This window comes from Felis catus, chromosome C2, assembly GCF_018350175.1.
Source record: "Felis catus isolate Fca126 chromosome C2, F.catus_Fca126_mat1.0, whole genome shotgun sequence".
Classification (NCBI taxonomy): domain Eukaryota; kingdom Metazoa; phylum Chordata; class Mammalia; order Carnivora; family Felidae; genus Felis; species Felis catus.
Genome location: NC_058376.1, coordinates 113,513,170 through 113,540,337, shown reverse-complemented (window position 1 = coordinate 113,540,337; position 27,168 = coordinate 113,513,170). Strand labels below are relative to the sequence as shown.

Genomic DNA, 27,168 nt, shown 5'->3' with positions numbered 1-27,168 from the left:
AAGGAAAACCTTGTACTGATTGCCCTGAATACCCTGAAAATTCCCACTGCTACCTTCATGGGTTTGGCAATATAGTTGCCACTTTAGTCCAATTGACCCTTGGGTAACATGGGTTTGCACCATGCAGGTCCACTTAAATATTATTTTTATTTTTATTTATTTTTAATGTTTATTTATTTTTGAGAGAGAGCAAGCACAAGCAGGAAAGGGGCAGAAAGAGAGGGAGACACAGAATCTGAAGCAGGCTCTAGGCTCCGAGCTATCAGCATTGAGCCTAATGCAGGACTTGAACCCACGAACCATGAGATCATGACCTGAGCCAAAGTCAGGCGCTTAACCAACTGAGCCACCCAGGCACCTCTGCTTATGATTTTCTTAATAACACTTTCTTTTCTGTAGCTTACTTACTGTATTGTAAGAATATAGTATATATGCATATATAACAAAATATGTGTTAATTGACCATTTATGTTATCAGTAAGATTTCTGGTCAGCTATAGGCTATTAATAGTTAAATATTTTGGAGAGTCAGGTTATTCACAGATTTTCAGTTGTGCGGGATTCAATACCCCTAACCCCTGTGTTGTTCAAGAGTCAACTGTATAATGTACAAAAACTTTGAATTTTACCCCAAGTAAACATTGTGGTTGTTGATAACAGCAAAGTCAACAAATACAGAGGACCAAGGTCACTAGTTGCAAGTTCATGAGAACACAAAAAGCTGAGATGAGTTCGATAAAGCTTTTTTTTTTTTCCTTTTTTCTTTTTTGCCAGTCACCTCAGGCATATTTTCTAAGGGCCGGCAGTTAAGGCAATAGAACATGGTTTGATTGCATCATCATATAGCACATTCTCTAATTACACTTCAGCTTCAGTGGGACTTCACTGATGATATGCTGTTTTATTTTCCTAGGCCTATATGTGAGTTCTGTAAGAGGGTCCTTAATGTGTTAAGTTGCCACAGCAGCTTGTGGGAGGACTTCATTAGGCTGACAAAGTTTTATGTAACCCTTATAATAAAGTGTAATCTGGTAACTAACTCCCTAGTTTGGTAAAATCATTTTTGATTAATTCCTCAAATAAAGATTTATTAAAACCATTATTATAGTATTAAGAAAAGAATGGCCTGTTTTCTTCTAAATCAGAATGTGTCATACATGATATTGCAGCAGATGATTTGATAATGAGAAATAGCATCGTTTTGCCTGTGTAGTGTATTGGTGCTGCATTTGATCTTAACCAAAAAACCGAGAAGCAAGTGAGAATTTTCATGTTAAAGGATTATACTTCATAGTTTTAAAATCTTGTAGGAAAACATTTTCTGGCACAAAATTTTCTAATGTCATTAGAGATTTTTAAAATAGATAACTTCAGTGTTTCATTCAAGGCATAGCCACAGACTGAGCTCCTTTGACATCATTACCTTGAGTGCAGTGATGGATTCATTTTTTTAAATCCCTAATACCTAGCCCATAGAACTGTGAAGGGGCCAAATCATATAGAAGTTTATAGGCCATAGTATAAGGAGTTTAGATTTTAATATATGCACAGGCACCTGGATGGGTCAGTTGGTTAAGTGTCTGACTCTTGGTTTCAGCCCAGGTCATGATCTCATGGTTTGTGGGATCGAGCCCTTGTCAGGCTCTGTGCTGACAGCACGGAGTCTGCTTGGGATTCTCTCTCCCTGTCTCTCTGCCCCTCCGCGACTCTAGAGCACGCGTACACACGCTCTCTCAAAATAAATAAACTTAAAAAAGATTGTGATACATGCAGAACACTTTGCTAGAATTCATTCCTTTCAAGGCCAAAGGACCTATAACAGTTTGACAGTTCAGTCTGGTGCTCTGCATATGAAGAAACATGGTAGCTACTTGTATACTTTTGGATCTCTAACTAGAAACTTCATTTAGTTGTATGTTTGCTTATTTTCCATCCCTCCATTAGAATGGAGGCTCCACTAAGACATCAATTTTTGTCTTGTTCATCAGTGGTTCTTTTCCTTTCATGCTAACTTTATTTACTTTGGGTCTATAAATTATATTACTTTCAGTATCTGAAAATTGAGCTAGTAATTCTCAGGTAGAAAATCAGTGTTAATGAGAACCGTCCCTCGACAAGGGAGCTGAGAGTGGCCCCTATTTACCAACTTTGCTGCCTTCTCAGTAAAGAGAGGAAGGGGATATTTGTGAACAGCTGGCAGAAAAGGAAGCAGATATAATTATAACCATGAACCTCAGTAAAAGTTTTTCTGCTCTTCAGCTCTTAAACTGTTGCTGCTAGCAAGAATTTTAGCTGATAAAATAGTAACTCATCACCAAGCCCTGCTAATTTTATCTCGTAAAATTAAACACACTCGTTCTCCATTTCCACTGCCCACCCCAGTCCAAGTTTCTATGCTCTCCTGTAGGATTCCTGCAGAACTGTCTTGAATAGTCTTTTCTTATCCACTCTCAACTCTCTTCCAGTTTATTCTCTACCTTGTACCAGATTGACCTTTACAAAATGCAAATGTGGTTCTCAAAATTTGCCTAAAACCCTTCTGAAGTTCCCCACCATTTTTTTAAAAATATTTATTTTTGAAAGAGGGAGAGACAGAGAGCGAGTGAGGGAGGGGCAGAGAGAGAGGGAGACACAGAATCCCAAGCAGGCTCCAGGCTCTGAGCTGTCAGCACAGAGCCCAACGTGGGGTTCATGAACCGCGAGATCATGACCTGAGCCAAAGTCGGACGCTTAACTGACTGAGCCACCCAGGCACCCCATGAAGTTCCCTACCATTCTTAGGCTACAGACCAACATTGCCTAACTTAGGCCATAAGATCCTGCTTGGTCTGAACCCTGTTTTCCTCTCCAGCTCCAGTTCCTTCCATAAAGGCCCTCTTTCCATTTCTGTGTTGCTCTGTCATCTCTCTTGCCATGGAGGTTTTGCACTTGTTACTGTTGTCTTTGCTTGTTAACTGCCATTCATCCCTCACATCTCAGCACACAAATCCTGTGCTCAAGGACACTTTCCCTAACTTTCCATTTTTAGATCAAAACTCACCTATTAATCACTGGATTAGCCCCATATATCTTTACTTTGTAGCACTAAGCACACTTACAGAATTCCATGTATTTGACTAACTATTTGGTTAATAAGCTCAGCAACAAGTCTGATTTTCCTCCCTATTGTGTCTCCAGTACACAACAGAGGGTCTGGGAGGCAGTTTTCATTTTTTACTCAGTAAGCATTTGTTGAATGAACGAATCGATTTATTTGATTCAGCTTTAGAAACTTCTAATCCGGCCATTTAAAAATATATAATTAATTGTATAGATGTTCTTAATCTTGGACTTTATTCCCACTTAATTTTTTAGGATATTACTGTCCTTGGGAACTTCGTAATGAATGTGTCTCATCCCACTTGTTCTCTTAGTTTGAGAATTGTATTAATAATGCCTAGTTTTCTTTAAGAACTTTGAATATATTCTATATTTTTAGGTTATTGCTTTGCATAAAGCACACAGCCACCCTGTGTTCTAATATTTCCTCTCTTTCAGGTTGCAGACTGCCAACTCTTTATTGTATCTTTACACGGCAGAAGGAAAGCTGGCTAGGTCTGGGACTGTTCTTCTAAGGGCACTAATCCCACTCATGAGGGCCCTGCCCTCATGATCTAATTATTTCTCAAAGTCTCCAATTCCAAATACTATCACATTGGGATTAGAGTTTCAGCATGAGGATTTGGGGGAGACATAAACATTCCATGACATTACCTATTGGTTTCCCAGCAATAGGGTTACATAATTTCATGCAATAGGGTTAAGAAAAATTTACCTTTGTAATGCCAACATTGTATAGTTTTATGAAATGTTTAATAGCTTCATTGATACTTTGACTGAAAGCTTTTTGTTTTTTAAAATATTTGTGGGGTGCCTGGATGGCTCAGTTGGTTGAGCGTCCAGCTTTGGGTCAGGTTGTGATCTTGTGGTTCGTGAATTGGGCTTGCTGCTGTCAGTGCAGAGCCTGCTTCGGATCCTCTGTCCCTCTCTCTCTCTGCCCTTCCTCTGCTCGTGCTTTCTCTCTCAGAAAGAAAAGAAATAAAATATAAAATAAAATATTTGTGATTACTGAGTATTTATTAACAAACTAATGGTGGTTCTGTTTTGTTTTTTTAGTCCGAGGATCAGAAGGACTTTACATGGTAAATGGACCACCACATTTTACAGAAAGCACATTGTTTCCAAGGTATGGTTTATTTTGTTAAGTGATGTTATAGGGACCTATATAATAATTCTAAATTATTTTTGTTGTTGTTATATTCTGAACAAGAAAGAAAGAGCAGATAAGCGAGTTTCCTGGCGTATGTTATATAATATTAACAGAAGATGGAAAGAATGTATGTCCTCTATCAAGAAAAATGATCAATCTTTAGATTTGAAACTAATAGCTTCAGCATGTTTAAAAGTGTAGACACGAGTATAATTGTGTTGAAGCCTTTGACTTAGAAGAATTTTATCTTAGGGGTTGAAGAAAAACTTGCAAATGTGATAGTCAAACCTCTGCCTACAGTCTTCGTAAAATCAGAGAATGACAAACGTATAAGAAAGGAAGGAAATACGATCGATAGATGTAGATATATTTTTTTCTTAAAAAGAATAAAAAGGCTAAACCAAAAACGAATAAAAGTATTAAGTTGGTGGCATAACTATATGATGACATTCAAAATTCTTAAATGCATTCAGTAGCTTTATTGGCAACAGAAAATTGATATTGTCATTTTAAATCTATTACAGGATAAAACAATTATATTAACATCCTCAGAAACCAAGATTTTCAGCCTGAGGGTGAAGGGATAGACTTGCAGATGTCAGTATGAACTCATGATTTCTTTTCATAAAAACGCTTCTATTTTTTAGTAATGTCCACTGAAAAAGGTTAAGGGGCGGTGATAAGGTAGTAGCAGTGAATACCCCTGTCTCACAGATTATGATCTCTAAACACCATTCTTCAGCAACAGGAATTCGTTCCTTGAAGAAGCGACTGATTCCAGGTCTAGTACAGAAGACAGTATGAGTTGAGCTAGAGACATTTTGGTCCAGAAAGCAAGGAAGCTATAAAAGACTACCAGGGCTTTGTTGAAGAGTCACAAGAGTCAACTTCAGGGCATTCACAGCAACTTAAGATGAGGCAATTTGAGCATTGGAAAGAATCATGACTAAAAGGATTGAGACATTCAAGTATGTAAACACTCGCCCCCAAATTCCTCTCTCTCCAAATCTTATCAGTCAGCATTGGAGGTTGATGGGGTCCTTGCGCATTATTTTGAAAATTGACAAATCAAGAGAAGAAATCACACATTTATTTTGTCTTTCCCATACAGACGGTTTTTCAAAGTATCCAAATTGTTGATGAGGAAAACTTACTTAGAGGAGAATTCCAGTGGATAAATACAGAAGTAACATTGGGGTTAGATAATCATTGTAATCTTAAAGAAATCTTGTGTCAGTTCTCAGACTTTAGCATACATCAGAGTGATCTAAGAGCTTGTTAAAACACAGATTGCTGCTTCCTCTCCAGATATTCTGACTCATTAGATCTGGGGTGGGGCCCAAGAACTAGAATTTTTAACAGTTCCCCAGTAATGCCAAAGCTGCAAGTTTAGGGACCCTGCTTTGAGAACCACTGATCTGGGCAAATGATCATCAAAAGATGCTGAGCCTGTTAGAAGAACTATGAATGGGGAACTTTATAATCAGGCTGATATCACCTAAGTCTGTCGACCAATTTTTTACTAGACCCAGTTCTTTAGAACCATGATACAGGAAGTATCAAGACCAGCTATATTGCCATCACCTTGAACCAGTGTAACATCTCAGTCCCTGATTCAGCTTACTGAATCAGAATCTGTGTTTTAACCAGACCCTCAGGTGATTTGTATGCATATTAATATTTGAAAAGCACTACTCTAGCAAACAAGTCTGTGTCAGAGCTTTTGTGCTGCAAGCACTTCAGTGGGGTGTACAATCCCAAGGCAGCAGGAATGAGGGGTAAAGGGAATAAGGCAAGGAAGAAGTGAAAGTAAATCTAACGTGGAGTGCACTGAGCTGACCACAGATTCATAAAATATAGCCAGGTTTCTTGGTCATGCAGAATGTCTCCGGAGAGGCTGTAAGGAACCACTGTGCCTCAGAACAGTCGTGGAGAGGAAGGGTAAGAAATGTATGTACAGCCAGAGCCTTTTTTGGTCTATTCAGGTTGAATCTGAATGTCACCTCCTCTTCCTGCTGCTGCAGTAGGCATAGTGGAAGCCGTGCTGAAATGTGGCCCTCACTCCTAGAGAGTCTGAGACAACCAGTGGTGTTAGGGCATGAGGTGGCCAGGTTTCTTCATTGAATAGCTGATGACTGGGAGCAGGAAAGGTAGGGTGAATCTGAGGAGGCACTTGAAGAGTCCAGTACAGCCTCAGCATCACTAAGGGTAGAACAAGGAGACATTATGTACCCCCTGGTGGGTAGTAATGGGAACTACATGATACTTAACTTCTAGGAAGGTCCAAAACCAAAACCAAAACAAACAAAAAACAAACCTATGGCCAGTCAAGCTTTTAGATGAGTGGTTCTCAAACTTGGCCACACATTAGGATGACCTGAGGAGCTTTTCAAAACCTAGATATCCAAGGACTGGGTATTTAATGATAGTAAGGATTATTGTTATTATTTATGTGAGACGAAGTGGCATGGTGGTAAAGTCAGCTGATTAATGAATTGATTTTAGTTTGAGGGAAGGACTATATTGGTGAGCCATATGATCTTGTCCAAAGCTCATTCAACATTCTTACCATGAATTTAGAGGATAGCTAAGAATGAAGTTTTATAATTTATACATTACATAAGTCTGTAAGAAATGACTAATGTTTTGTAAGAGAAAATGAAGATGTAAATAGATCTCAGTAGGCTGAACTAATTAATAGGCCAAAGCCTGGGTGGAATTAATAAGGATAACTGCACATTCTGCCCTTAGGTTCAGAAATAAGTTGTGGTACAAGTGTAGGATGGGGGACATCTTGGTCTAGTTGTTTATGTGAAAAGAGGGCAAAAAAGGATATTTCAGTAACTACAAGCTGAGTACAAGCTACCATTATTATGTGATGCAGAAACACAAAGGTCATCTTCAGATGAATTAATGTAAAGATACTATCCAGTTTAAGGAGGACGTACTGGTCAGTTCTCAGTGCTTGTTACATAATAATTCAGATGTTCATTAGCTATGAAGTTCTGGTTTTATGTGACTACACTTACGGACATTTACATGTTCCCACATACACATTTCTGTTTGGGTGTTGATTGTCACTGCGAGATGTACTCGTAGTAGCCTTCTCCTGTATCTTGAGAGATACAGTACTTAGAGTACGGACCACTGGATAGAATATTGGCCAGTATTGCCAAGAAGTCTGATTTCCCCAGGTCTGTTTTTGTAGAGAATCCTGCATCCACACTTATTTAATGTGAAGATCCTCTTACCGTTGTTATACTTTCTATCTCTGCACATCAGAAATTGATGGAAGATCTTTTTCCTTCAAATCCAGGACACTTCTTGTCTACTTCAGGATATTGTAGCCACACTTGTTATGCAGGTGGTCTGGGACATTCTTCACAAAGTCTCTATATTGAAATCCGTCAGCCCTCAAGATCACGGTTGATAGCTCGTAACTTCCATGTTCACCTACATTTTTGGGTTTTTCACACAAACCAGTTATTCACCTAAAAGGGCTCTGTTTTCTCCTTAAGATTGATCTGTTGTTGTAACATCGATTTCCACCTTACTTTGCAGTGGTTGTTGGTACTGCGTTTTAAGAGATAAGGTATTTTGGTAGACTAAAACATTATGGAATTACTTTCTTAAACTTATGTAAGCTCATAATCATTAAATTAGTGATAAGATTGTAAATTTTTAATCAGATTTTTTTAAAAGTATTCATGCTTATTAAACTGTTTTTCTTGTCATTTTCAGGGAATCTGGGAAAAATTGCAAAGTCTATACCTTTAGTAAGGATGGCACCTTGTTTGCCTGGGGCAACGGAGAAAAGTTAGTGTTTATTTATATAACATATTTTATGTGTCATCAGTTTAAACATAACTGGCATTATTTGAATAACACATGTTTGGGTGTCATTAATAAAGTCCATCTTTTAATGTCATGATATAGTTAGGTATTGTCTGAAATGCAGCTTCCATAGAACACCTCCAAAGTTGTTAGCTTCTGTTTATATGCCATGACTTGACTTATCTAGTTTCTTAGAATTAAAAAGTAATGTGTGGTAAGGGGCAATTAATTTAATGCTAGAGAAGCTGAAAGGTTTTTTTACATAGTGCTCTAAGTTATCAGTTAGGATTTCTTAAGTTCTGTGCTAACACTTAGAGAATAACTCTCTTTGCTTGTTTACCTTAGATTTAGATACTTTATTATATCTTTGGTATTAAATTAGTAGCAACTGCTTGCTTATTACTGTGAGTTTTATTGTATATAAAAGTATTATTTAAATATTTTATAAATTATTCAAAAGTATGTCTAGGATAGTCTATATTACATAAAATAATCATATCACAAAATTGGTTTTGCAAAAAAAGTAAGTATTTTGATTAAGTACTCATAATTGTATTAAGAAAGCCACTCATTTTTAATTTTTCTGTAGGCACTACAACATTTCAGGCAAAGAACCAGGAAAATGCCTGAATATTTGTAATTTGGTTTAAAGTTATTTTTGTTGTTTCTTATCAGATGTAATATGTTAGGTTTTTTAAAAGGAAAAAATGCATACATTAATACAAAAAGTACATTTTATTTAAAAAAAATTTTTTTTAACGTTTTATTTAATTTTGAGACAGGGAGAGAGAGAGCATGAACAGGGGAGGGTCAGAGAGAGGGAAACACAGAATCTGAAACAGGCTCCAGGCTCTGAGCTGTCAGCACAGAGCCCGACGCGGGGCTCGAACTCACGGACCGCGAGATCATGACCTGAGCCGAAGTCAGTTGCTTAACTGACTGAGCCACCCAGGTGCCCCCAAAAAGTACATTTTAAATGTTGGTTTTTACACAGTGGTAATATAAGCTGAAGTCTTTCAACTGTCAGGTCAGATGGGATTAAACACGTGATTTTTTTAAATTAATGCTAAAAAGATTGTGCTGAATTAGATGATTCACTTTTTATGACTGTAAGTACCTGGCAGAATTAGCTTTTGTAATTTTATGTTAATCAGTTTTTGACTTCTTTTTTTTAAGTTTTTGAATCCAATAAGCATACTACTACTCATAAATTATTAGGAATATAATCATATTGGGTCCTTATCCACAATGTTAACAGACAGTCTTAATCTCAGTCTCAAAGAACATACTCTCAAATTTTCTTATTTTTGGTGTAACTGATTGTGGGTATTTGACTTTTATTTTTTTAAATTTATCTTGTAATTTATACTATGAGTAATGAGCATATAGAAATTCACTATTTAATGGGACACACCATACTTCTTGTCTATTATCTTTTTGAAGTATCCCTTATTTTGCTAGCTTAGAGTTTGTTGAATAAGCCTGTTTTCACCTTCACAGTTATTAATTATTTTTTATACTTCGTATCCTTACTTGGCTTTCTATTGGATTCAACTCTGAACCTTTTTTTGTTTTTTTAAGCTTGTTTATTTTGAGAGAGAAAGAAGAGATGGCATGAAAGCTGGGCGGAGGCAGAGAGAGAGAGAATGAGAATCCCAATGGGGCTCTGTGCTGATAGCGCCCCTGATCTTATGAACTGTGAGATCATGACCTGAGCCAAAATCGAGTCTGACAGTTAACCGACTGAGCCCCACCCAGGTGCCCCTGAACCCTTTGTTGTGCCCGTTTGTTGTGTCCATCTTTTTAATAGATATTTTCTATACCTGGTTCTAGCATTTATTTCCTTAAACTGCTATGGCCACAACAACATACAATGTTCCTGAGGTCAAGAGAAACAGATGTAGTGTATTGATTGTGGCTTTGCTGAGGTCATAGTTAATTAATCAAAAACTATAACGGATTTTTCTTTAAATATGTGAGGTTTTTAGTTAAAATAAATACTCTTTATTTTTAACTAAGAATAACTCTTAAAGGCTATCAAAAACCAAAAAAAAGAAAGTTTCATGTAATTCTAAAATACGTAATTTACAGTAAGTTTTAAAGAATCTTGTATATTTGTGTGTGTGTGTGTGTGTGTGTGTGTGTGTGTGTTGTGTTTAAACAATATGCAGTAATCGTTCACTCTTAGCAATTTCTGCTTATCCTAAACCAGTGTCCCAAACTTGAATAGAACAAAGTAACTTTAAGCAATTTTTTTTTTTTTTTTTTTTTTTTTAGCAATTTCTAAAATAAGATGGAATATATTTTTCCCCCCAAAGAGTACATAAGACAAGTCAGGCAAAACTGGTTTCAGAACTTGGGAAACTTTAGAACTTGGCTCTGGCATTTATCAGTCGTATGGTCTTGGACAAATCATAAATCATTTACTTTTTCTAAGCTTCACTTTTAACATTTGTAAAATGGAGATGATAATACCTATTTTACAAATCTCTTGTGAGGATTAAATGAGAAAATGTACATAAAGTGGTCAGAGCAAAACATGGTTCATAGAAAGCATCCAAAAAATGGAAACTGCTTTTATTATACAGTTGCTGTAATTTTCATCATTATCGTATTATGATGATTCATAGTTTTACCTTTATCTTTTGAAGATGGCTTCTGATATTTTGATAGACATCGAAAGCGTCCTTATTGATCTCACAACTGCTACAGCTTCCATTTAGTCAAATTGAAAAATATACTTTTGGCCTAGCACTTCTATTTTGCTTTAGTCTAATACACCTTAGCTTATATGTAGGTTAGCTCTGCGTCCACTTAAAGGCCTGTTGTTTTCTTTTCAGCTAAAAGTAGAATCATGTGTTATATCCTTCTGCTAATTCTATATTCCCCAGTACCAGCCTTACATAGGGGCCTTTTGGCAAAACATACACTTGGTTTTTGTTGTTGTTGTTAAGGTGTTTATTGGATGTTTTCTAGAACTTACCTGAAAATTGATTTTTATGAAAACAACCACTTTACAGTGATCTGTATTTGAAAAGAGGTATGAATGTTTTGGATAGTGCTGGCTATTTTAAAACAGTATTTCATTGCTGAAGTAATTTCTTTTGAAACCAGAATAAATATTATCAATGTCACTAACAAGGGACTACGGCACTCCTTCGACCTCCCAAAGGCAGTTTGCCTTGAGTTCTCGCCAAAAAACACTGTCCTGGCAACGTGGCAGCCTTACACTAGTAAGTATTTTCCAATTGTAAGAATATTGACAAGATCAGTTCAATTCAGGGGGGAAAAAGAGACAGTTTACAACCTTTTAAGAAAGCAATTAATCTTTAGATAGTAAGTAGTGTTTGTGAAAATCTTTACTCAACAATGAATCTTGTATTCCCCCAATACAATGTACTTTAAGTAATTTCAAGGTACAGTAAGTTAGTGAAAAGGTTTATCATGAGATAGAGGAAAAGAAAAAGCTCAAGGGGAATTTTAGAAAGTGAATCATCAGTGGTTACTTATGGAGAAGATCTCAAAAGTTAAGAATAATAATGATCTTTAAATGGAAAACATTTTAAATAATCATTGTAAATCAAAGAGGAAGTTCAATAGACGCAACATGTAAGAAATGTGTAAGATATGACAAAGAAGAGGAAGATGGTGTGCCATTTTTTTTTAACACATTTAACGATATGATGGTATGTTGTATGAACATTTTATACAGCTGCACTTCATAGATGAATAAGAAAACACTCGGGGTATAGGGGCTTTTAAAAAAATGTTTTAATAGTGTGGGCATTGTTGAGTTAAATATATGATAATAGTTCGTTATTTGGTTATAAACCTTCTAGCTTGCTTCTTCCAAGAGGCAGACTTGAATGAATCTTCTTTTTCCAAGTAAATAAATGGGAAATTGAGACTCATGAATAGTTTGTGTAACTTTGTGTGTGTGTGAAATAGAGACACACGATTGATTTCATAATAAGATAATTTAATCCATTTAACATGTCACACTTAATAAACAAATCTTTTAAGTATTCTTAAAATCTATAGTAATCAACTCATTTCAGAAATGCTGAACTTTTGTCATGGCTTTAGGAATAGAGATTAAACCCAAAAGGGAAAGTTGATTTAAAGCAACTTTTACTTGATCTTTATAATCTTGTTCAAAGTTGTTTTAAGAATAAATTCTTTTTACTAACGTTAGGAGACAATTATTGCAAAGACATCTGTGTTTCTTTTAGCTTCTAAAGATGGCACAGCTGGGGTACCCAACCTACAACTTTACGATGTGAAAACTGGTACATGTTTGAAGTCTTTCATTCAGAAAAAAATGCAAAATTGGTAAATAAATGCTTTAAAATGCTAATTATTTACAAAATGTTCTAAATATCTTCATTGTATAATATTGTTTCTCGGGTACTAGTTTAGAAAATAACTTGTTAGACTAAAATCTAGATCTTTAAGGATCTGGAATATGTGGGAATGTAATAGAGTAAAAACTTGATCTTTCTTTTGTTTAATATTTGGATGAAAACAAACAATACCTTTCTTTTACAAACGCTTAACTAAAACTATTAGGAACTGACTTGACATCATATTTATAAGTATTTTTCTTAAATAGCGTATCACAAACTTTAACAGGTTAACATGTGAGGTTACACGTGTCTAAATTTTTTTCATATTCTTTCAACGTAGGTGTCCATCTTGGTCAGAAGATGAAACTATCTGTGCCCGAAATGTTAACAATGAAGTTCACTTCTTTGAAAACAACAATTTTAGTATGGAAAGATTTATGAAATCAATTTATCACTTACTATAAATGTATATACAGTTTTGTTGCCTTATATGGCATCATAGGGTTTTCCTAAATACTGTTAATATGTTAATAATTGCTGTTTTATTAATTCATTTGAATAACTCTTGTAAATCTAAATACTGAAGAAATTCTAACAAAGATTTGTTTTTATAATAAGTTTTTATTTAATAATTGCTATTAAGGCATTTGCATACCTCTTTCAGAGTTTAGTTACTATTGAAATTCTTTGATACAAATTTTTTAAATGTCTTATTGTGTGGAATTTCAAACATAAAAGTAGACACCTAGTCCCAGTAACTTTCAGCCCATTGCCAATCCTACCTCATCCACACATCTCTCCACCTAACATCTCTCTTACTGTGCTAAAGCAAATCCTGGGCATCATATAATTTTACCTGTACATCTCAGTATGTATCTCTGAAGGCTAGGGCTTTTTAATTGTTTAATAGCCACAATACCATTATCACAGATATAAAGTATCTGGTCAGTGTTCAAATTTCTGATAATTGCAAATGTTTTAATTTTTTGTTATTGTTTTTTTTAAAGCTTATTTATTTATTTATTTAGAGGGAGAGAGTGTGTGTGAGCAGGGGAGAGGTAGAGGAGAGGGAGAGAGAGAATCTTAGGTTTCTTTCTTTTTCTTTTTCTTTTTTTTTTTTAAGTTTATTTGCTTATTTTTGAGAGAGAGAAAGAGATAATTCCAAGCAGGCACTGCACTGTCAGTGCCAAGCCTGATGCAGGGCTCGAACTCATGAACTGTGAGCTCGTGATCTGAGCTAAAATCAAGAGTTGGATGCTTAACCAACTGAGCCACCCAGGCACCCCTCTTTTAAGTTTCTTTTAAGCTATAGGCTTCCTGTCCATCTCTTCTACCCCCACCTTGAGATTTATTATTTAAGAAACAAGGTTACTTGTCATGTATTTTCTCATAGTTGAATTTTGCTATTGTATCTTGTCCTATAGTTTAACATGTTCATCTGTCCCCTAAATAGCTATTTGCATCTAGAACTGGTCAGCTTCAGAGTCTCTTTTTTGGGGAGATGAGGACAAGTCTGCCTCACAAGCAGTGTTCAGTTCTTTTATCAAGAAGCACATAGTGTCTTCTTGTCTGTAATTTTGTAGGATTAGCTGATCTGTTATTTCATGACTGGTTGCACATTGGTGATTTTCCTCCTCCCTACGCTCTCATTTATAAGCTATACTACTTCTATAAAGAGAAATTCCCCCATCTACTATTTGATTACCTAGTGGCACCATTTATATAAGAAAGAGCACTGTGTTTTTATAATCAATCAGTGGGATTAGATGTATAATCTCATTACTTGCCCAAGGTCACCCAGCTACTAAATGACTGGGTAGAAATTAAAATGTAGGTCTGTGTTGTTCCCACTCCACATGAGTCTACTCATGAGACTACAATGAGCAGTATTACTATATCATTACATTAATCGTTTATAATACATTCAGAATTTATCATGTTCCTATTAGTTTCATTCTTCCAACACCATTTGCTTTTTGTTTTTTTTTTAGACACAATTGCAAACAAATTGCATTTGCAAAAAATTAATGATTTTGTGTTATCACCTGGACCCCATCCATACAAGGTAATTTCTATGTCTTTGTTCATATGGAATTTTAGGAAATTAAACCTATTCCTAGTGCTTAGTGACTATAAAAACATGTCCATCTTAGTTTATATGCCTCAGAAAATTAAGTGACGATGATATATGTGTATTTCAGGTGGCTGTCTATGTTCCAGGAAGTAAGGGTGCACCTTCATTTGTTAGATTATATCAGTACCCCAATTTTGATGGACCTCATGCAGCCTTAGCTAATAAAAGTTTCTTTAAAGCTGATAAAGTTACAATGCTATGGAATAAAAAAGGTATGATAAATACATTTTATCTCATTTATCAAGTTTTCATTGAGGCTTATATTCCTATATGTATATAGAAAAAAAGAATATCAATGCTTATTTAATGAAAATTTACATGTGCTGTGTTAAATTTAAAAAAATTTTCTTATCAGCATCAGGTTAAATTGTGTTTTAAATCTAATGAAAGTTTTTTCCGTTCTAGCTACTGCTGTGTTAGTAATAGCTAGTACAGACGTTGACAAGACAGGGGCGTCCTACTACGGGGAACAAACGCTGCACTACATTGCAGTGAACGGAGAAAGCGCTGTCGTGCAGCTACGTGAGTATTCCCATAGTCTTCTTATGCTAAAACAATGGAAAAAATACTGGGCCATAAAGATGATGCAATCTAAATTCTTGTTCAAGTGATAAAACTCACATATTTTAATAACCTTTCAGGTAAAATTCCTCTTGATTTATAAACTTAAAGTCATCCCCAGACATACATTATTTTGACAGAATCCAATTAATTTCGTTATGCCAGCACTTTAGTGGGGAACTTGCTGAGTGAGGTTAATTTCATTGCAGTAGCTCTTTGGGGACTTATTTAACTTATAATGACAGGGAGTTGGTCTTGTGAGTGTAGCACTCCTTCAGAACTGAGTGTGAGGAATGTCACCATTTTATCTTTTGTTTTGATGAGCTAAATTAACTGTAGAATAAGACAGTTTTAAAACTCTGGCAACTCCCTGGTTTTTCATTTTGAATTGAACATGTAGGAGTAGGATAAACTTCCTTACAAAAAACTGTGTATTCCCTCTGAAGTCAGAAAGGAAACAAGGATGTCCTCTTTCCGCTATAATTTAACATCCTGAAAGACCTTGTCAGTGTAACATATCAAAAGAATAAATGTACACTTTTGAAGGAGGAAAAACAGAATCATCTCTGTATGTATAGATGAAGTCACAGTATAAATAGCCACTTAAAAAACATAATAGAAGGAAATGCATAACAACAAAAGGCAAGAAATCTATAGGACTAATAGGAAGAAAACTTTAAAACTTCTAAGGGACAAAATGTGACCTTTATAAGGAGAATTTTATAAAGATGTCATTTCTCCAAATTAACCTAAAAATTAAAATGCCGGTAGGTTTTTATAAACTAGGTAAACTGGTTCTAAAGTTGATTTTTTCTAATCTTAAGAAAGTGAAAAAAGATTTTCTAACAAGGCAGAACTAATAAAGGAAAAGTGATTAATTTGAATATATAAAATACAGAGTTTTACATCGGAGGAAGAAAATTCCATAAAATAAGCCAAACAAAAGATTGGGGAAAATTTATTTAGATGGAAAAGGGATGAGTGTGAGAAAGGTGAATTGTGTTGCTATAACAAGTAAATCAATAAAAGGCCAATAACTGGGGAGAAAAGTAGGCATGGGACAGTAAAAAATAGTCCACAAAACCAGAAATAAGATTGTATAAGTATATTAAAATGTGCTCAGTTTATAATAAAAGAACAGAAAGGAAGGGAAGACAACAATTTTTGTCTCAGCAGCTTGACAAAGATAAAAGTATGAAACTACACAGTGTGAATGAGAATGAGGAGAAAATCTGTACTCTCACACACTGTTGAGACTCCTGGCTAACTCAGGCAGAGGAGCATGTGACTCTTGTTCTTGGGGTTGTGAGTTCGAGCCCCACATTGGGTGTAGAGATTACTAAAAAAATAAGTAAATAAACTTCAAAAAAAAAAACCTGTTGATAATATAAAATGGTATAGCTTCTCTGAAGGGCAGTCTGGTAGCACATTATCAACTAAATGTATGTAACTTTGAGCAGCCAGTTTCACTCCTATAGATGTGTTTGTGTACACTCACAGTTGAGAATATATAGGAATACAGTACCATTGGAAAAGAGTGAGGCAGATCTTAGTGTGCTTATATGGAAACATCTCCAAGATAGAATACTAACTGTAACAACAAAGAACTGTGTGTGTGTGTGTGTGTGTGTGTGTATGGTTAAGAGAGATGCTTAATTTCAACAAAACTATTCTGAAAGTATATACAGGGAATAGAGGGTTGCCTTTGTGTGGGGGAACTTACTGTGTGGTGTATCATTTTATATAATGTGTATTTTTATTCCTGTGTGCCCACATTACCTCTCCCAGTGAAAACTAGTTTGGTAATAATAATAATAACGTGTGTCTTTGCCAAAATGTTTAAACGAAATTTAGATTCCCTAGAGGTTCTTAAATAAATTTATGGTTATACATCAATATCCATAGTATATCATATAAAAATATTTTGATTGTAACGTATCTTGAAATTGTTGGGTTTTTTTTTACTGTTTGACATGTTTATGAGTATTATACAATTGTAATTCACTAATAAATATTGTACTCATGTTATTCTTTATTGCTAATTTCGGTTTTATATTCTTTTTCTAGCAAAAAATGGCCCCATTTATGATGTCGTTTGGAATTCTAGTTCTACTGAGTTTTGTGCTGTTTATGGTTTTATGCCTGCCAAAGCGACAATTTTCAACTTGAAATGTGATCCTGTTTTTGACTTCGGAACTGGTCCTCGTAATGCAGCCTACTATAGCCCGCATGGACATATATTAGTACTAGCTGGGTTTGGAAATCTGAGGGGACAAATGGAAGTGTGGGATGTTAAAAACTACAAACTTATTTCTAAACCAGTGGCCTCTGATTCTACATATTTTGCTTGGTGCCCTGATGGTGAGCATATTTTAACAGCCACATGTGCTCCCAGGTTACGTGTCAATAATGGGTACAAGATTTGGCATTATACTGGCTCTGTCTTGCACAAGCATGATGTGCCATCAAATGCAGAATTATGGCAGGTTTCTTGGCAGCCATTTTTAGATGGAATATTTCCAGCAAAAACGATAACTTACCAAGCAGTTCCAAGTGACGTACCCAGTGAAGAACCTAAAGTTGCAACAGCTTATAGACCTCCAGCTTTAAGAAATAAACCAATCACCAATTCCAAACTAGTAAGTAAAGTTTTTTACTACTTTGGTAGGAAAAGGTTTTTTAGTGTGTGGAATTCTCGAGACCTTTTTCTCATGTATGTTCTTGTGTTACTTAGCACCTGATTAGAATATAAACTCTAGAAATCATGGAGGACCTACCACTGAAGATGGGGAACAGCTGACATTGTTAACAGAGTAGTCCATTTAAAACAGTTCACATTTTACATTTGTGAGAAAGATAATGGAGTATGACATGCTGCCTTTGTAGACATCATGGGCTCGAATTCACATGCCTGTCAGGCTAGGCTGGTAATGTAAGGCTTTGGTGACTGGGAGAGAATGGGGGAAGGAAGAGATCATGCCCTCTTTAAAGGCCATAGCAACCGCACAGCAGTAGCTGATTGTTTCCATAGGAGATTTAGGCCCAGTTTGCCAAAATGATTTTTCAAGACAAAACCAGTCTGGATGCTTATGTAAAATTGCTCGATTTTTTAAAACACTGTTGGTCAAACAAAACATGTTTATTTTCCTTAGGCTGTCATTTCCCATCTGTATTGTAAAGTCATGACTAGAGCATTGGTCACATTCTGATCTTTAAAATGTGAGCATTTCAGAGCTCAGGGGAAACATTTATTAGTGATCTGAGTCTCTGTGATGATGTTAAGAAATAAAGTTGTTCTATAAGAATGAACAACAATATTATTGGTGTTATAAAGGTGGCCATACAGTAGGTGTAAACTGGTTCAAGTAAATGAGGATATTCAGTCACTTAATTATTAGCCACTCAGGGAAGTCAACACTTGTTCAAAGGATAAATATTCCTATGCCTCCCTTGTACCACTCCTAACCCTCTCAAAAACAAAAACAGAGGAACCCTTCCTCCTCCACAAAATCTAGCAGTGGTCTGTAATGACTTCATTGAAATGTTTTGTTTAAACATTTCTGTTGTATCATTTACTAAAAACATAAAAACTTATGAACAAATTAAGCCCATTTATGATATTTGTATATAGATTAAAACAGAAAGGATATAGTAGACTTTGGATTGTCTTCCCTCTATATTGAAATTTTCCTTACCTAAGATAAAAACAGAAGTGACCTCAACATATCTGGCTTTCTGAATATCTGTAAGCACAAGAGGACTAAATTCTGAATCACTGTATATTTTTATTCTCTGATCCATAAAACTCATTTGTTTTGATAGGGGGAGGAAGAGAAAGATATACTTTGAAAATAGTGATAAAACTTAGTAAGAACATTTAAAACCAAAATTGTTTTACCATTTAAGATTTCCACTAAATTTTTGCTTTTGTACATAACATGACGATTATGTGATTTTATCAAATGATTTTAAATGGAGGAACCACAGGCTAATGAGAATTTTTTGTTTGTATCAAATTATAGAAATGAGCTAAATGGCAAAAAAAAAAAATACTGCTAAGAAATTAATAGAAACAAAGACATTCTAGTAAATAACTTCACAAAGGAGGATGGTTATGTATCACAAGGGGAAAAAAATGATGAGATTCTCTCTCTGAAGAAAAAACTTTTTTTATAAATAAAAACTCACCTATAAATTATACTTAAGTATTTCTTGGCTTCCAAAATCACCCTTCAGTGTTGTAATGTGTTCATTAAAACAGTCCCATTATAATTGACATAGATGAAAAAAATATGTTAATATGGATGAAATTGTATGCAATAGGCACAGTACTAAAGCCAGAAAAGCTCATGATCCGTAGTAGCTGTGTGGATATTTTTTTCTTTTTGTCTAAAATGAAAGCCTGTCGATGGCTACGTTATGTTCATAACGTAGAAGAGCCTTGTAACTTATCCTTTGTGGATAAGAGCCTTGTGGAATAGCCTTGTAACTTATCCTTTCTTATATCATTTGTAATTGCTTTGTCATTTCCCTGGAGTTCTCATGAATAGAAACTTTTTTATCCAAAGCAAAGTACTATAGGAGAGCCCACTATTGAGAGAATTTTGATGTGTAAAACAAATGTTCAGCAAATAAAGCCATGTCTCAACTAACATTGTATGCTGTGTAGATAAGAAAGTGAAAGAGACGTGCCATCAAATCCGTTCTACAATTGTGGGTTCGCATATATTCAGTTGCTTCAGGTAGAACATGTATGCACACACAACTTTGATGACCTGTTACAGTTCATGCAGCTAAGATGAAGTCACGGTATGATTTCTTATTTATTCCTCCGTCATCTTAAATGTTTGACCCTGCCCATTTCCTTATAGCACTTTTAAGTACAACATGGACCTGAGAGCTAGTCCTTAAGAACCTTCATGGAGATCTGGTTCTTTTGATGTGCTGAGAATGATAAGAGTCCAAGAGACAGTTACCACTAAGATAACGGCAGTTTAGAGGGAAATCACTGAGTAGATGAACCTGATAAGAAGTTGTAGTACTGTCATGTATCCTGTATGTTGCCTGAAGCAGCTCCGGAGATAACGTAAACCTGTATGTGTGTATTCTTTTATTGAAATTAACTGACATGGGAAATAGTAAGATATTTAAAGTGTCTGTCATGGTGATTTGTTAGATGTATTCATTGTGAAAGGATTCCTCCCATCTAGTTAATTAATGAATCTCTCACCTCACTGTGGGGGGTGTGTGTATGTGTGGTGAGAACATTTGAGTTTCCACAAATTTCAATTATCAACCATAGTCACTGTGTTTTATATTAGAACCTCCTTGATCCACTCCTTAATTCACCCTCTTTCTGTTGTAGAATATAGTTGATGGATGGCTATATAAATATCTCATGATGGAAATGATGATGTGTTTTTATTGTATAGTCTGACAGGTCATTGAGTTTTTTGTATGCCTCTTCATTATGTTAATACTGGATTTATAAGTATGCGGTTAGTCACCCCTCTTGTTTTGTTTTCTTCTAGTCTGTTTTCGTTTTTCAATTTGCTTTTATTTTTAATCTTCTAATCTCTGATTTTGCATATAAATATCTAGCAAGTAATTCTTTGTGCAGAGAAAACAAATGAGGCAACTAGGTTTCTGTTGGCAGTAGTCCGATCCAAAAAGACTCCGGAAGGAGCTACCGTTAGTATCTACTTTCAGAAGAATCATGTGTCATAGTGGTACTAAGAAAAGTTCCATTGTTGAAGCAAAACCGAAGTGAATTTTGCCAGATCTTGTATAAATGAAAGACACCATATATCAGTTAATAGGAAGATCCTTATTAAATCCATCCTGACAGTTGGAGTGTGCCTGTTACTAATAAGAATTTTGAAATATTCTTTGCCAGTGATTGTAAAACAAATTTAATAAGTTTATTCCACACTAGCAAAATTATATGATTTGTGATACCTGTTTTTAAAAACATGGACTGCATTTCACAGTCATTTATTTTACATTTTCCACAGCATGAGGAGGAACCACCTCAGAATATGAAACCACAAGCAGGAAATGATAAGCCATTATCAAAAACAGCCCTGAAAAATCAAAGGAAGCATGAGGCTAAGAAAGCTGCAAAACAGGTATTTGGGGCACTAATCTTTTCAAAACAAAACAAACAAAAGCAGTTAAATTAGCTTAGTTTAAGCCTCAAAGTTTAAAGATTCTAGTCCTCAAGACTTGACTATTCCGTTATAAAATGTACTTGGAGTTAGATATAAATAGCCAGAATGTCTTTCTTTTTGTGTTTGCCTGTGAATTTCTGAATAGTTCCATAAAATAAAATGAGGAAGCGAGGAAACGACCTGATCTTAAAACCTGAAACCCTGATAGGATTGTGTAGTAACGTTACTTGTCGTAGACCCTTTTGGTGGAGCCTGTGTGAAGTGGTGCAGTTTGCTCCCTGAAAGCATACGTTTGTTAAGAGAGATCAGAAATGACACGATACTAAAGCCACTTTGTTTCTCAGTATTACATTACTATAGGAAATTATTCAGCTGGGAATCTCAACACCAGAAGTACCCAAAACGGTGGATTGTTATATGATTTTATAGTTGAAAAAACACAGCAGTGTAATAATTGACAGATTATGATTGTGTGTGTCTTATAGTGATGGTGAGATCAGCTAAGCTAGGAGTATCTGTTCGTGAAGTCATGGCGATCATAGTTTTGAGATTCGGACAATGCGGTCTTGCTGGCAATGCTTGAATTTTGTCAGCTCTAGGTTGCTTACGTGTTTTGACAGGCAATTACTATTTTAAGGTATAGAATTGCATTATGCAGCCATAGTCTGCTAAAATCTGAGCTGCAAAAAAAATCAGTGTGCTCTTCTGTAGTTAATATACTTCATCTCCAGAAATATCTTTTTTTTTAATATAACTTTTTATTTAAGTGTATTTATTTTGAGAGAGAGAGAAAGAGGGACTGAGTGTGCATGCTCATGAGCATGGGAGCGGGGCAGGGGGGGAGGGAGGAGCCAAGAAAGAGGGAGAGAGAAAATTCCAGGTAGGCTCTGCACTAACAGTGCTCAACATGGGTCTCAAATTATTATGCTACTTTAAATTTTAGATCTAGCAAAGTAGTCTGTATGACAATTACACAGTAAAAACCTTCTGGGTGTCTTCCTTATACTGTGATTTTTTTTTTTTAAGCTGCATTGTATCTTTCTGTTATGGGACAATGTGGCATATTTCATGAGACCTTCAATTCAGATCAATGACATAAAATGTAGTATAAAAGATAAAATCACATTTTGGCTTTAGCATTTTATATATCAAGGCTCTGTTGGTTGACGTACTTTAATGTTTTGATTTTAGAAAATTGATTTTTTGAAAATATTTCCTGCAGGAAGCAAGGAATGAAAAGAATCCCGATTTGGCACCTACTCCTGCCCCACAGAGCACACCACGAAATACTATCTCGCAGTCAACCTCTGGAGACCCTGAAGTAGACAAAAAAATCAAGAACCTAAAGAAAGTAAGAGACTTCAGTAAAAAGCAGATGTGTTTATTAAAAGACATACATGAGAAATATATAAAGATAGGCATCTAAGAAGTTAGAAGCAGCTCTAACGATTATTGCTTTCTCACTGTGAAATACTATAATTTAGGAATGGCACTGGTTTTAGTTCTATTCATAAATGTCTAAAGGCTGTAAGCCTTTTTATTATTGATTTTTGGAGCAGTAAAAAAGGTCCATTTGTACAGAAATATGCTGAACTGTTTTATACTCAGTATTTCATTAGACATTTACGAGATCAGTGGGAACAGCTGTTTATCCCAGTTTTAAAGGTGAAGAAACGGAGACAAAAAGAAGTTTATTAATTTGCCAAATTGCAGCCAGTTTGTGGTGATGGCCCTGGTATAAAATCGGGTTTCTGGAGCCTGCCCAGGCTGCATTATGAAGGGTCTCTCAAAGCCACAGACATTGTCTAGGTACAGTGGAGTGCTAGAGAAAACAGTGAAGTTAGTGATATATTTACCTACGAATACACGTATGTGTATACATACACGTACATATATAATACCATTACTTGAAAACTTGAAAATTTGCCAAATCCCGTGTTCTTAACATGTTTAGTTTTACATCTAAGTGTAAAAAAAGAGCTTACCTTAGCATTTTACCAGACTATCCTTGATCCAAAGGTGAGATAATTGATTCTCCTTACTCAGTTTTCCCATGTATGTGATTGAGGTGATACTAAAAAAATTTGCATTCTGAAATTACTTATTCTTCCTTCCTCTTGACTCATAATATATTTGATGTTTGCAGAAACTGAAAGCAATCGAACAACTGAAAGAACAAGCCGCAGCTGGAAAACAGCTAGAAAAAAATCAGGTCATTTTTTCGTGTTTCATTCGCGCGTGTAGTCACTACCACTCTTCCCTTTTTATTATACACAATCATTTAATCAAGTAAGAGCACATGAGTTTAAAAACTTCTTTTGAAAACCGTATATTTTGTAAAACCCTTTTATACTTAAACGGAGAAGCACAGGGGAAGACCGGATGTAGACCATGGTAAATGAGAGAATCGTGATTTCTAAGAGGCATAGTAAGGCCATTGCTGCTGAAAATAAAGGCAATGTATTACAGTAGATAAACACAAGATTCTCTTCCTTCCTATATCTCAGGTTGCACTGCCCTGTTTTTATTCCTTTCTCGCCTTCTGAGGGATGCCGAAGTATAGAATGAAAATTTATTGGACCCTCAGAGTTGCAGTAAGGTGGCATTTGTGCTTTGCCCCCTTGATTTATACCACGCAACAAATTAAAGCTTGTTACTCTGTATTTTTAAATCTGTATTTACCAGTGGGTCTGTTAAAATGTCAGAAATACACCTTTTACAAATTTTTTCTGCTTTGTTGTTTTGGGTAAAGATCCAATAATTACTTTATTTCACTTCCTGTTTAATAACTTTGTTGTTTGAAACTTTTCTAGTTGGAGAAGATTCAGAAAGAGAAAGCCCTTCTCCAGGAGCTGGAAGATTTGGAATTGGGTATTTAAACATTCACAGAAAGCCAATTGTTACCAGAAATCAGTGCAAACACATTTTTCTGATAAACCCATTGGTGTACATGAAATACCTATGTACCCACATTTAATATTCATCTATAATTTTAACCATTTATCCAAGATTCTGCATATGTATAAAATTATTTAATAATGTCTATTAAATTGATTTTTACATCCTGCATCCTATGCCATGTCGACACATGATGTAGAAAAGAAATACATGAATTTCTTTAGTAAGCCTGACAGATTGAAAGACGATGTCATTGCTTTTTTTAGTAGAGGATAGTATTTACCATATATGTGAATAAAAACAATTTAAATTTAATCATTGTTGGCTTTGTTATAAGTTGCTAAGTTAACAGATCCTTTATTAATTTACAAGACAAGTTTGGGAAATTTTTCCTTTGAATATGTAATATGGCTTTTTTCTTATCCTAAAGCATTCTTATACTGTCGAAACTTGAAAGAAAAGCCTTAAATATCAGATTTTACTAAATATATTAAATTGATTATATTATTTGTAGTATTTGGAATAGTTTTTCTGGTTAGTTCTAAAATACAGACTTTAAAAATGGAAAATAGTAAAACATTTTATTTTGGTATTTCAAATAATAAATCTAGTGATTTAATGATGAGGTAAATATTTTCCAAACATGAACTATGATTATTTTGTTGTAGTCGAGTCTTGATTGTTTTGATTGTTTATTCATATGATGAAAAAAGAAGATGTAATGATAATGCCAGACGTTCATCTAGCAAAACTAATTTATATTTGGTTTCAGAGTCTATTGCAATTAATGTTTTTAATCAGGTTTACATTTGAAATTACTTTTCTTTTTTTAAGCTTGATTACTTTAAGTAATCTCTACACCCAACATGGGGCTGGCATTCACAACCCCCAAAGATCAAAGTTTCACACCTTTCCAGTGAGCCAGCCAGGCACCCCAACATTTGAAATTACTTTTCATTTGCATTGATGACCCGTTTTCCAAGAGGTAATATTTAAACTGATAGGTAAAAGAATCCAGAAACACCTTGAGAAACAAAAACAGATAACTGAGTTTACTGACACCCCAGAACTTCTAATAAGATTTGGTAAAGACCTAATTCATTAAAATTTGAGTATTATTTTAAATATTTTGTGTGGAGAGAGAGAGAGAGAGTATGTGAGTGAGTGAGTGTGAGTGTGAACGCACATACATATAATTGCTTTCAATATTAATTCATTTCTGATAATAAAAACTTAAGCAGATAGATTACTTTTACAGTGTATTACCTTAAAAATCATTTTTCTAATAAAATATTAACGAATGCATCCTGAGACAGTGTAATTTTTTTTGACCTGGCAGTCTATTTTTAAAAAATTAATTACCCATTTACTGGGGCGCCTGGGTGGCTCAGTAGGTTAAGCATCCGACTTCAGTTCAGGTCATGATCTCACAGTCCATGAGTTCAAGCCCCGCGTCAGGCTCTGTGCTGACAGCTCAGAGCCTGGAGCCTGCTTCGGATTCTGTGTGTCTCTCTCTCTCTCTGACCCTCCCCTGCTCATGCTCTGTCTCTCTCTGTCTCAAAAATAAATAAAAACATTAAAAAAATTAATTACCCATTTATAACACAATTTACGGTAACCATTAATAATTATCTTTAAAATGTTTATCTCAGAGGTAGTATCTTTGACTTTTGTTTTAGTCAGATGCTTTTAAATTGTTCCAGGCTAACTGTTCTTACCAAAATTCTTAGGCTCATTTGTTAGAATTGTCTTTATTTCTGTAGTCATCTAATCCATTCAACTTTTTCCAAGGAAATGTTTCATTTCTGAGCACATGTCAATATAAAAATCACTAATAGGTTCTTTGACTACACATTTTGTTTGATTTTTAGTTTAAACATTATCCTCTGGGAGTAAGAGTAAGGTGATGGGAAAATAAGGGTAAGGTTATAAAAGTCTGCTTGAAAATGAGATTTTAAATACATTGGTATTCATTATAAAGGAAAATCTGTAAATCCTTGATTCTCATAAAAATCTCCCTTGCTCAGAGTGTCTCAAAAATGCATTTGGCGTTTGCCATAAACATCTCTGGAGAGCATTATAATCTTGAGGGGAAGCACTTCAGTAGACACAAAGGCCCTCCTTATCTTTTCATGAGTTAAGCAAGCTTCCCAGTGAGGGAAGAGAAAAAGAGCAAAACCCAACACCATCACTTGAAAAAAAGGAATTCTTTTCTTAGAAAAGAAATAGATAATCTGCATCAAAACATGCTCTGTATGTTACCAAAAAAGTAATACTGAATATTGTCAAACTAACACTATATTTTCCATGTACATTTAAAAATACGTAAACTTAATAGAAAAAGTCTAGCGTAAACTGAGGACATTGACTATGAGGATGGAGGGCGGTCAGAAGGAATGTTAGCCTTATTTGCTGTGCTTACTTTTTTTATATAAAGGAGATTATAGTTTTGTACAGATAAAAAATCATAATCAGCTGAGACTAGACTTCAGAATAAGAAATAAGAACTGTTCTTGCAGTTCAGTTTGTGACTGCCATACACCTTTCGTTTCTAAGATGCGGACTCAGTGTTAAGGAGGTTGAGTGGAATTCATTTACTCTTTGGTAGCATATCTGATTTCCGAGGTAGCATGAGAGGGAAGTAAATGTCTGCAAAACTGTGTGATGTTTAGGACAGTGAAAAATTTTAATAAGAAAATGGAACGCTATGCAACCTTATGAAAATGATGCTGCAGCCCATAGCTTCACAACTACAGCCCGTGGGCTAAATCCCGTGCAGCACAGCGTAGTTTGTGCATTTTTAAATGATTGGAAAATCACAAGATAATTTGGTGACGTGAAAATTACATGAAATTTAGATTTCTGTATCCTTAAAGTTTTTTCAGAATACAGCCATATATGCTTTCATGTTACAACTGCAGTCGAGTAGGTGGAACAGACTGTATGGCTCGCAGAGTCTAAAACATTTCTCCTCTG

At 35.1% G+C, this 27,168-nt stretch overlaps 1 protein-coding gene and 1 long non-coding RNA gene across 4 annotated transcripts in view; one reads left to right on the top strand and one right to left on the bottom strand.

Moving 5' to 3' along the window:
• The window catches only part of EIF2A (eukaryotic translation initiation factor 2A), a 31,166-nt gene extending 5,669 nt beyond the window's left edge, over positions 1 to 25,497 (top strand). The window contains exons 2-14 of one of the 3 annotated variants that reach the window (XM_019810571.3): positions 4,156 to 4,225; positions 7,991 to 8,065; positions 11,226 to 11,316; positions 12,316 to 12,415; positions 12,770 to 12,852; positions 14,421 to 14,494; positions 14,631 to 14,775; positions 14,969 to 15,085; positions 17,192 to 17,763; positions 21,139 to 21,252; positions 22,517 to 22,645; positions 23,441 to 23,506; positions 24,108 to 25,497. In XM_019810571.3, coding sequence (XP_019666130.2) covers positions 12,405 to 12,415; positions 12,770 to 12,852; positions 14,421 to 14,494; positions 14,631 to 14,775; positions 14,969 to 15,085; positions 17,192 to 17,763; positions 21,139 to 21,252; positions 22,517 to 22,645; positions 23,441 to 23,506; positions 24,108 to 24,173 — 1,377 coding nt within the window. In that variant the 5' untranslated portion in view covers positions 4,156 to 4,225; positions 7,991 to 8,065; positions 11,226 to 11,316; positions 12,316 to 12,404 and the 3' untranslated portion in view covers positions 24,174 to 25,497. Of the gene's footprint in view, positions 1 to 4,155; positions 4,226 to 5,079; positions 5,218 to 7,990; positions 8,066 to 11,197; positions 11,317 to 12,315; positions 12,416 to 12,769; positions 12,853 to 14,420; positions 14,495 to 14,630; positions 14,776 to 14,968; positions 15,086 to 17,191; positions 17,764 to 21,138; positions 21,253 to 22,516; positions 22,646 to 23,440; positions 23,507 to 24,107 lie in introns of those variants that run through there. The other 2 variants (XM_003992004.6, XM_045037441.1) reach the window with 2 other exon arrangements.
• On the bottom strand, positions 5,024 to 24,108 carry LOC123380094. The gene is made up of 2 exons (XR_006585400.1): positions 23,280 to 24,108; positions 5,024 to 7,702 (listed from the first exon to the last, which is right to left on the bottom strand). It is a non-coding gene; the product is annotated as an uncharacterized LOC123380094 (long non-coding RNA).
• Positions 25,498 to 27,168: the final 1,671 nt, after the last annotated feature.